The sequence below is a fragment of the Stylophora pistillata genome, chromosome 13 (genome assembly GCF_964205215.1).
Source record: "Stylophora pistillata chromosome 13, jaStyPist1.2, whole genome shotgun sequence".
In the NCBI taxonomy this organism is placed as follows: Eukaryota; Metazoa; Cnidaria; class Anthozoa; order Scleractinia; family Pocilloporidae; genus Stylophora; species Stylophora pistillata.
In genome coordinates this window covers 4971816-4983150 of record NC_142531.1, presented here as the reverse complement: position 1 = coordinate 4983150, position 11335 = coordinate 4971816, and the positions used below count along the sequence as shown (strand labels likewise).

The 11335-nt window shown below is 36.4% G+C and overlaps 1 protein-coding gene and 1 long non-coding RNA gene across 2 annotated transcripts; both read left to right on the top strand.

Annotated features, from left to right (window-relative positions):
- Positions 1 to 1054: 1054 nt before the first annotated feature.
- On the top strand, positions 1055 to 11298 carry LOC111336798 (protein LTV1 homolog). The gene is made up of 14 exons (XM_022942956.2): positions 1055 to 1187; positions 1281 to 1418; positions 1980 to 2002; positions 3339 to 3501; positions 3955 to 4042; positions 4350 to 4450; positions 5244 to 5272; positions 5906 to 6075; positions 6475 to 6506; positions 7402 to 7532; positions 8138 to 8268; positions 8877 to 8929; positions 9576 to 9779; positions 10395 to 11298. The coding sequence occupies exons 1-14, from the start codon at positions 1185 to 1187 to the stop codon at positions 10500 to 10502; spliced, it is 1374 nt and encodes a 457-aa protein (XP_022798691.2). The 5' UTR covers positions 1055 to 1184; the 3' UTR covers positions 10503 to 11298.
- Positions 2009 to 2738, top strand: LOC148717345 (uncharacterized). The gene is made up of 2 exons (XR_015994728.1): positions 2009 to 2569; positions 2666 to 2738. It is a non-coding gene; the product is annotated as an uncharacterized LOC148717345 (long non-coding RNA).
- Positions 11299 to 11335: the final 37 nt, after the last annotated feature.

Below are 11335 nucleotides of genomic sequence, written 5' to 3'. Positions count from 1 at the left end.
TTTGACTCAAAATTACAATGACACCGCAAAATTAAAAACACGAGTCAATAGGCAAGTACAGTGTACTTAACTCTAGCCAATGGGGTGGAAAATATTGATTAATATAGACAGGTGATACCGTAACGTTAATTATTTATTTTCCAAGTAAGCCTGATTTTTGTCTGCGGGAGAAAATGGGAAGACAATATCACACGGAGAATATTTTCCCTGTTTTGATTCACGGAGAAAGAAATCAGACCGACGATACAAATTTAAAGCTTTTCCTTTTCATATGGACTCGTTGGGCACTCGAATTATACATTTCGCTATGCTTTTAACGAATGGCAAAATAAAATGAAAAACATTCTCCAAAATAATTCATATAAACAACCTTGACGGCAAATCGCTATGTCGACAAAGGAAAATTTTAGTCTAAACATTTCTTGCTTTATTTCAAAGGATTTAAATTTTGCATCTAAGTTATATTTAAAATAACGATGAATATATTTCTGAAATAACAATATTTATTTATTTTTAAAATAACGATAAATTTATGTTGTTTCTGTAACTAATTTATTGGCGATATTATGATTTATTCCTGATTTTATGTTGCTTCATTTTATTCAGATTTTTGCACTTTGTTACCAACTCTGCTTTAAATAATATAATTGAAGATAATTTTTATGAAAAGAAACAATTTAATTGCTTCACGGTCTTTCCTGTGAAAAGGTGGCAGAAAGATCGATCGCCGGATGGTTGAATTTAACGCAGAGTTTTTATTTTATAAAGGAATCCTTTCATAAAGGAAGAAATGCAATGTCTTGAAGAAAGTCTACATGATATAGGCTTTTAAGATGAAAACATTAATTAAATAACCCATGAACAAGGCTAGCAAGGAATACGAGGAAAATAGGCAGATTGCAAATAACAAACTTTTAAGATCGTTTGATTAAATTTCCAAGGCGAACAAACTGTGACGCAGCTCCATTACTAGTTAAGATGCAAATTGTCAAATATGTTCATAATTGTTATCGTCAAAATTAGATAACGTTTGTTCGAAGAGTTGCCTGGACATTGGTCACTGAAAATGTGGCTTATTTGAAATAAGTTTTATAATAGGCAGCTACCGCTGGAAAAGTACCGACGTAGCAAGTGATTGCACAAGAACAAACATGGCGACTAACACGTGAGAGAACAAAATTGAAATGGTAAGCTACTTGTTAAGGTTTTTTAAGTCTCTTCTTTTAGTATATATTTTTACTATGGCTAAGACGTTGGTAAGATAACTGTTTCTGTCACAGGGGAAGAAAAAGAAGCCGTTTATTGACAAGAAAAGCGCTCATAGTTTCCAGCTCGTCCATCGAAGTCAGAAAGATCCCTTACAAGCTGACGAAGAGAGTTCTAAACATGTGTTGCTACCGTTAGATTCTTCCAGTCAGGCATGTTTTTATTTCTTAATTCTTTATATTAAAAGTGTAGCATTCAAGCATTTATCAAAAATCATCGTTTGGAAAACGTCTGTAAACGAAAGTATTTAAACACTTCCCTCTCGTATAACTATTATATGGTGTGAAAAAGTTTTGGAAGATCCTCTTGGTAAGTTAAATACTTAAAAGGAAATGCGTGTTGTATATGATTAAAAATTTTTATGTGCTATGGGCAATTTATTAACTTACTTAGAAGACAGGTTTAATTTTATTTATTAAATCAAAGATATTAGTGATAGACATTTTTTTCCTAGAAAAGTTGATTTTTGAGGAACAAAACAATGGTGCTGCGGTAATAATCTTGGAGGGTTTGTGTCTGAAATTTTTATCAACACAAGTTGAATGTGTCTGAAAGAGACATTTATTTTCATTAAGGATGAAGATTGTGAATCATCAGGCCATGCATTCCTTTGATACTTGCAAGATTTACCATCTGCTGTAGAAACATTGTATTTTAAACATTCCTGTTTGCCTGAAATTGAGTGAATGAATCTTTGTTTTACTTACATCCAGGATCCAAGTCAAATAGCCTCCAAGTAAGTATAAAATATTTTGTAAAATAACCGAGATACTATGAGCACCCCAATTGGTCACAAACCTATTGTTTATTGCATCAGTAAGCCCATAATGAAGGGAAGTTTATTTGATGAAAGCTTGGTATGTTGGGAGAACACTCGAAAAGGTGGTAAATCATTTGCTTCTGGCTTGTGATTAACATACTTTTCTCACGCTTTCCCAACAGTCTGCATGGGGAAGTTACACTGGTGAACTGATGGAGAGTGTCACGTTTACGGATACGAACTCTAATCTTTTTTACTTATGTAACTCTTCCGTTTTTAGCACAAAGACACTAAGAAACTTTCAATGACTTTCTATTTAATTTGTTAGCGCGCTTTGTTTGATTTCTGTTCCGTGACTAGCGAATATCCGCTCAAAGCTAGCTACATAAAGCTCTGTTCATTTCTATTTCCCGTACGTCAAAGTGTAAGAACTAAATTCGCCTTCTATAAGCAAGTAGCTCAGTTGCGAGGAGTCACTGTAGCGAAAGCATTTCGGAGCCGAACGAAGTTTAGGAGTTCTCTACCCCGGAGTCAAGATCCGATGTAAGTTATGCTTGTAATATTCCTCATTTTTATCATTTCTAGTTTCGAAGTCTTTCGGTTTTCCTTATCTCGAACCTTCATGTATCCGTTCTATAGTTTTTACCGCCTGTGCTGTACAAAGACTGCCAGCTTAAGTGAATAAAGAGTTTGATGCTGCTGCTTGTCTAAAGTTCAACACTGTGGTTATACTGGCGAACTCCGGTGCACAACACCACGTGTCTGCGGCATCGGGAACGCGACAGAGAGTGCTGTCTGTTTCTTACATTATTAATATTATCATTATGATCATAATTCATTCAATTATCTGTAGTACTTTTATAGAACCCTTTGAACTCACATGATTTAGTATCAGCTCCTACAGTTCTTCACTATTAAATCCTGTATTGTATTTTCTTGATAATCCTTGTAGGTAGCTCCGTTATCCTCAGATAGCTCCGATATATAGACAAACAGAAAAACATAACCAACCAAACAGAACAAAATAAAATAGTAAGAAAAAAAAAAGTTGAATATAGTGCCTTAATTCCTAAGTTTGATTTTTTTTTTACTTAATGTTTTAACATGTTACTTTATGGTTTTCCTGTCTCTATATCAGACTAGTGTGATGATATGGATATATCAACAAAGTTGAAATGGTAAATTGGCCACTGTAACGATTACAAAAGCTGACGATAGTGTGATGATAGTCAACTTCTGGATTTTGTATTACAAAAGCACCTTGTCTTTTATATAAATGTTACTAATGAGGTAATTCTACTTGTTGCCTCAGAGATGAGCATAAAAAGAAGGAGGAGGAAAGACAGCATGGAATTTTCTTTGATGATGACTACAATTACTTGCAGCACCTTAAACCTCGCACAAACCTTACACTGGAGCCACTCCCTGATAATGTGGCTGTAATTGAAGCCAAGACAACTGCAGATCATGTGGAGGTAAGTTTTTAAAACAACTTAGTGGTGTTTTCTCATATTAAACTTTTATTGCACCTTAAGGGAGTAATTTCTCCTTTAAGTGTTGACATGATACCAAACAGAGAGACAATGATAGGAAAGAAAAGTATTGACCAGGGGTTATAATCTGTTTTAACACAAAACTCTCAGAGCTAAAATTATAAGAAATATCTAGCTGACTGTAAGAAGTACTGGATCATAGTCATTACCTGAGCAACTGCAAACTTACCCCTCCGCAGACCAAACAACAGTCAACTGATAACAAGGTAGGGTTTAAATGTTGGGTTAGGGGAGGGGTGGGTGAGCAGTTGCTCAGGTACTGGTATCGATCCAGAGAATTGATTTGTAGATCTTGGAAGTGAAATGGTTAATGCTTTTATTATCCATATTTCTAACGTTATGATTAACTGAATTTCATTTGATTCTTTATTCTAGTTTGGTAAAGTCAAATTGCCAACTGAAGTATTTGCTTCCAGATATGAGGAAGAAGAAGGAATGCTTAATCTTGCTGCTCCAGTTTCAGGTGATTGAATGAATATCTTTGACCTCTTGAGCAGGCCTATCTCCATTTAGACCATGGGGAATAAAAGTGAGTGGTTAACCTAAACTGCAAGACAGCTATATTTTTGCATTACTCAGGGGAATGTACACTTGCTGCTATTTTAAGATGTGGAGGGAGTGTAAAAACAGGATGGGGGTGTGAAAAGTCACTTACAAATGGGAATATGAAGTGGTACATATTACATCAAGAGTTCCCAGAATTAGGTCTTTGGATGCTCTTACTACTGGTGAGCTTTATGCTAGTTTGGTTTCCATTTTTTACATTCTAGGTCCCCGGCCTGACTTGGATCCTGATATTGTGGCTGCATTGGATGATGCACTGGATCTGAATGACCCTGATAACATTTTGGAGGATGATTTTATGTTGAAGGTAATGGAGGTGTCTGTGATGGGGGGGGGGGGGGGCATTTCCTTTGAGAAATGCAATAGCATTATAATAGTGTTAAGTGTTAAAAAAAAGAAGCTCAGGTTATTGAAATTTAACTGCAAAGTTTGGCATAGTTGCTGGTTTATTTCCTTAACTGTAACACTAATGAACAGCCTGCCAGGTGAATATGTAGATTTATTACACGACTCGGGCAGTCAGAGGGCCAATAACTAAAATCAACCAATCAAAATGTTCTATTGCTGGTCAATATTCTCTCAGTATTGGACCGGGCACTGTCCCGAATGGTCCCGAATGATACCGCACTTGTGTCCCTTTGAACTTCAGTCGTATAATAAATCTCTTATTAACTAAGCTTGCTCAGGACCATACTGGAAGAACATCGGCCCTCAGTCTTTTTTGTATGGACCTCGCTGCGCTCGGTCTGTACTGTCAAGACCTCGGGCCGATATTCTCTCAGTATGGCCCTCGTGCTCGGTTAATAAGATATATATTATATAATCTTTGCACAGCTTTTTCACCCTTAAGTTTTTTCTGCTCACAAGACTTAAAGATATATAGCAGGAGTTTGTTTTTCCTGATGGTGGAGTTTTACAAATTTCAATTGAAAGATTGCTTTCACAGAGGAATTTCATTTTGCCTTTATTTGTAGTACTCCAAAATCTGTTCAATTTCAGCATTTGATGAAACATTTGATTGAAACAATTGTGAAATTTGTGAGATTTAGTTAAAATATATACAGGATGAATAAATTTAAGACATGTTTTCATTTCTCCAGGCAAATGGTGAACATGCAGACTATGAAAGGTTAGCAGGGTTTTAGAATACCATATGAAATACATGTATTTTGTGTTTGAAACACACTTTGAACTCTGATGGATTCCTCTTAAACACTTTTTGTTTCTTTAAACCAAAAGTTTTCTAGTTAAAAGTCTTCCTTTGAATGAAGTAAACAAAGTTCAGTACCTAACAGATCCTTCTCAGATTATTTGGTACTAATGGATGATTACACAGTCCTAACTTACTTTGTTATTAAGAAATGGTAAACAACACAGCGTACACTATTGAGTTGTGGATGCACGCGGGAGGTTGCTAAGCACAAAAGAAGCATAAGAGTCGTGCAACGTGATAGCCGAGAGTGACTCTAGCTACTTGAGTGCTTAGCAAACCTCCCAAGTACATCCATAACTCAGTAGTGTATGCTGTGGTGTTTACCATTTGTTTTATAACATAACATTGATACATTATAGCAAAAGAGTTCCCTTTTATTTAACAAATCTTACGTGACCAGAAAAAAACAAGCGCACGCGGAAAAATAGTCTTTGCATTTGCTCACGTCAGCAGCGTACACTCATGGACAAATGGAGGACACTGAATTGACCAATCAGATTGCATGCTTTGCTTTGGTTATGTTATAATTATAACTATTCTTCTTTGTAGTGATGACAACTTAATTGGGAGCAATGATGAGGATGGAAGTGATGCAGATCTTTATCCTTCAGATGAGGCTGACGAGTCAGATGATGGAATGTCGTATTTTGAGGAAGAGGAAACTAAATCAAGATTTACAAACTATTCCATGACATCATCTGTAATAAGAAGGAATGAAGGTTGGGAAAAACAAAAAGTATTATTTTAAAACTGCTTTTGCAAGTTTTAGTTTAAGCTTCTAATGCTGTGGCACACAGACAGGCAGAAATGAATGGACAGACAGATTAACGCAGTTCAAAAAGATTTATCAATAGCAGAGCGACAGATGGTCACGGAGGGAATGAAGCAAGGCGACAGACAAGTAGACAAACAGAGTGACAAGTAGACAGACAGGTAGTCAGACAAAAAGACAGAGAAAATGGACAGAGAGATAGATAGACAGAAGACAAAAAAACAAACTAACAGTTGAAAATCATCAGGGAAAAGCAAAGTTGTTATATCAGTGAACATTTTGTCAGGGAACTAATAATATATATTATAGTTTATATATCTCAAGTATGGTTTTTTTTTTTTTCTAGGTTTGCAACTTATTGATGAAAGATTTGAAAAGGTACCTTTTATATTGGAAACCCTTCTTACAATAATGATATTACATATAATATCATTACAATAAATACTGTGATATCACTTACATACTTAGTAGTACTTGCGAAACTATCATGATTTGCAACTGATGTTCATCCTTTACAAGCAAAAATGACCATTGACTTCAAAAATGTCACTTAGGGGTTTCATGGGTATGAAGATGGCTGATTAGGCCAATCTTCACAACTATACTAATGTATATAAACTTATATTTTTTAACTTACATATTAAAGGGGAACTGAAGCCTAAAAATGAACCATTTTTAAGTTGCAGCTTATAGTTCAAATAGTAATGTTCGAGGGTTTTTTTTCAGTCTTTGGGCCCAACTTCGCCTCGGAAAAATAGTTTAAAGTGGTATTTTGGCCTCGTATTACGGCGGCTCAGAAAAGCAATGTCAGTGGTCATTTTAGCTCGCTCTTGCATCACTGGTGGGGAAGAAAGATAATAAACCCGTACTCTTCCTACAGAAATTTGGTTTGGTTATGGAGTTATCGAAGTTGCGTGACTTGTAATGGGGATTAACTACGAAAATGAAATGGTAACAGTTGTTTTTCCTAAGTTGTTTCCCCACCACAGACGTCATAAACGACTGCTGCTGACCCATTTTGAGCTGACAGTCTTACAGCCCCAAAAGCAGGAAAAAGGCAACTTCAAATTGAATTTTCTCATAAAAAACAAGAAGTGAACAAAAATGAACATCGACACTTTATCTTACTTCTCTAAAGCTAACTAGAAATGAATGCAAACAATATACCAATTTTAGGCTTCAGTTCCCCTTTAAAATACCTGGTAATGTTTTGAAATTATAAATGAATGGAACTTATGTTGTTATTTGTTATGATTAATATTTATGTTATTAGTTGATGGAGGAGTATGATGAAGATGAAATAGGAGCACTGGATCACGAAGAGCTAGAAGGCACCATTCAGCCAGACAGCAAACGGCTCAATGCTCTGGCTGAAGAATTCATTGAAAGCCAACAAGTACAGGAGTGAGTTCTAAAAAACTGGCAGAGTTAGTGATAATTGATTGATGGGCATTGCATGTTTCCAACAGAAGCAGTGGGCACTACTTAGGGCCCCACACCACCCATTGGGTATCAGCAGGGTTCTCAAGAGGATTTGAAGTAGGTGTCTAGCCAACCTTAAGTAGGTGGCTGTGACAAATTGAGGGACCGTCAACCAGGCTGTGTGGGCCTGGAATTGAATGATTTCACAGGGAAGGGCTGAGCACAGGCAATTGTCACATACCCGGATGTTTATGTCATTGAAAACATGGCAGTTAACACATAACAAAGCACATGCACGTTTCTGTTGCTTTTTGGATTATATTGTACAAGATATGACAAAAAAAAAAAAACTCAAAAGCAACTGAAGGAGGCAAAGTAGGAGACAAAAGCACAAACTAAGAAGAGAAAAGCAAGCAGAACAAAAAAAGGAGGCAGCTTTAAATCCTAAAGTAGGTGGCAATCAATTGCTGGGTGCCACCTTCTTTGGAGAACACTGTATCAGGAAACTTAAGAAGGGTTCATCAATAAGGGTGTGCCGTTTGTGCATCAGAAGTTGTTATTTACTGACTGCAAATTGTTTCTAATAGTTTCTCTGATGTCAAGGAGAGTAAACTGGTCAGAGGTCATGATAAAAATGAAGATAGTGACAGCTCTCCAGATGAACTGGTCAGAGTTGCAGAAGAGCCAAAAGAGAAATGGGACTGTGAATCCATTTTAAGTGAGTATGAGTTTTGGAGAATAATTATCAAAACTCATGTTTTGTGGTTTGAAAGAGTTGGGATTTTTTTCATCTTGAAACGGCTAGCTCAGTTTTTCAACTTCACCTGTTTAAATGATGTTATGAAGAACAAATTGGATGCCAGGATTTTTTTTTGTTTTTGAGACACTGTATGGTTTCAGAAAGAACATATGAGGCCATATTTTCACCTAGTGATACCCTGAGATGAAATAATATCCCATATTTCAAAATAAATCATTAGTTTTTATATGAATACTGGCATTTTTTGTTATTTTGTGATCCACAATTAGTCAGCAGACTGGTGGTATTTATTCACTGGTTTAGCGTTACACTTGTGGGACAGTGACTAAGTCACGACTCTTGTAATGGAGCTCCTTGTTTTAAGGTGCATCTGTTATCTTCGGGTGTGACTTTGTTCTTTTGCTTCTTTACAATTTAGTTTGTGTTGTGAACACACGCTCTGAGAAGTAAAGAGACAGTTTTAGATTATAAAAACTCTCTCGCTTTTTTATAAGGGAAGAAATCGATTTGAATTTTTGCCTTTTGACACTTTAATCTAATTAAATTGTAATCATCATATTTTTTAGGTACGTATTCAAACCTCTACAATCATCCCAAACTGATCAAAGACACTCCAAGGGTAATTTACATGTCACTTTATTTACGTATATATTGATTTTAAAAACGTTTCTTTATAAAGAATTATAGGAATTTTGTGACTATTTTCCCAAGTGTCAAAGACATTCGGTGTATCTATTTGGTGTGATGGAATCAAGAAGACAACTGAAAATTTTCAACTTTTAAAAAATGTCAAAAACAATACGGGATTGTTTGGTTCGTCCAGAAAAATCACAACATTTGGTAAACCAATTAGATCAGACAAAAACCAGTTATGACTTGGTCGCTCGCGCATTCTCGCGCTCAACGTTGGTGACGTGTGTTTTCTTTGAGTTCTCATTGACTCTGATATTTGCCTTTGCTCTGATTGGCTTTCCCGCGCTTTACGTCGGTGACGTGTGTTTACTTTGAGTTCTCATTGGCTCCTTGTGATATTTGCCTTTGCTATGTTTGGCTTTCCCGTGCTTTTCATTAGTGATGTGTGTTTGCTTTGAGTTTTCATCGGCTCCTTGTGATATTTGCCTTTGCTCTGGTCGGCTTTCCCGCGTTTTTCGTCGGTGACACGTGTTTACTTTGAGTTCTCATTGGCTCCTTGTGATATTTGTCTTGCTCTGATTGGCTGTTGTGACTGCATCAGTTTTAACTCTACTGGTTTTATTCCCTTTAAGGTGAAACCAATCAAATTATCCAAGGTTGGTATTCCACTTGGTGTGCTTTCACAGCGTGCTGAATCCAAAAAGAACGTGCAGGCTAGCGAACGCATCGATACAGAGGAGACGGAAACGCTTTTTTCTCATAACACTGTGAGAAGCAAAGACGAAACTAAAGAAGAAAAAAAACAAAGGAAACAAGAAGTCAAGAACGATAGAAAGGTTGGTTACAATGAATATATGAAGTTCATATATTTTGAACTGCGGTTATAGATACGTATGATGCACGATCCTCGCAGTAGAGAGCGCTATTTATGCAATAGCGAAAATCAGAAAGGTTGGTATTCGTTTTAACGCAGAAGCTCCCGCTTTCTTTTATACAGGAAACATTGAGGAAACTCTCAGACTTTGCCACTGTTTGTGATTCTTGAAATAAAGCAACTGAAAGGGCTACATCCTCATTTATAGTGTTCTTTATCCCTGATAATCCTTATTCCTTCTTAGCCAAGTGCAACCTCTTTATTTGCGTTTTCTAACTCTGTTGTGGTCACATTAAATCTAAGGGTAATGCTGCAGGTCGTAGTAGTACATCAAAATACGTATCCCATGATTCGTAGTAACCTGTGCCTTGCGTTCTTATCGTGGTATTTATTCATTACAATTGTTTGTTTGTTTCTTCTTTTTTTCTTTTTGTCTTAAAGAACTCTGCGTCGCACTTTGCTGTGAGGGCGTTTAGTTTAACGACACTCGCGATGCCAAACGTTAAAGAAATAAACAGAACTAACTGACTTATATTTTTTTCTTTTTTTTTTCTTTTTTTCTATTTTTTGTTACCAGGTGCGACGGATGGAAAAGAAGGCGAATAAGATGGCTTTCAAATCCGAAAAGCAAAGACAAGAGCAGTCCATGCTGAATACAAAACAACAACAGGGAAAGAAGCTCTGATACTTGTACATATTGAAAGGACAATTTCCAAAAACAAAATTCAATTTCCATATACGCCTGTATAATCCCTTGGTTTAAATTTTTAATCCTAGAAGTGTTCTATGAAATACACGAAAAAAAATATTTTTTAAATCCTTTATGATACGAAACGCAGCGAGAAATGAGAACAAGAGACCTCTGCTCCTTAACAGCTCCTCAAGCCTTTAGTAGTGCAGGGCTTAGTAATTAGGTGAGAAAGGGAAGGTTCTGTTTCCTTTAGGGGCCGACCATTTAACTTTTGAGGGGGGGGGGTGGGTGATTTTGAAAAAAAATTCCTGCAAGCGCTTGTTGGAAGAAAAAAATTGCGTACAGCCCAAATGTAACAGAAAAAATATACCAAAAAATCGCGAAAAAATATCCTGCACAGCAGATTGCTAGAAAAAAAATTTCTTGATGACCTGAAATCACCCACCCCCCCCCCCTCAAAAGTTAAATGGTCGGCCCGTTATATTCCATCATTTACGGTCTATCCCAAATAAATGGCGCGTGGCAAGCAGGAGAATACTCACGTGATCATACTTTGTGTATTTGGCTGGAGAACGTGCAGTTTTTATCAATAGTTAATACCAGATTAAATGCCTCTGTTAACGCACGTTGCGCGATTTTGGTTGAGCAAAAAACCCTTGAGGAGCTAAGAAAACGACAGTCAAATGTGACCGTGAGACACCAATCACTTACAGAGCCTTACAGATTCTTCTTGCGGCAGAGTTGTAAATATTCAATGCTTGGTGAAACTTTCAATAAAAATGTTTAAACCTATCATGTAAGTACACTTACATGATGAGAAAATGATA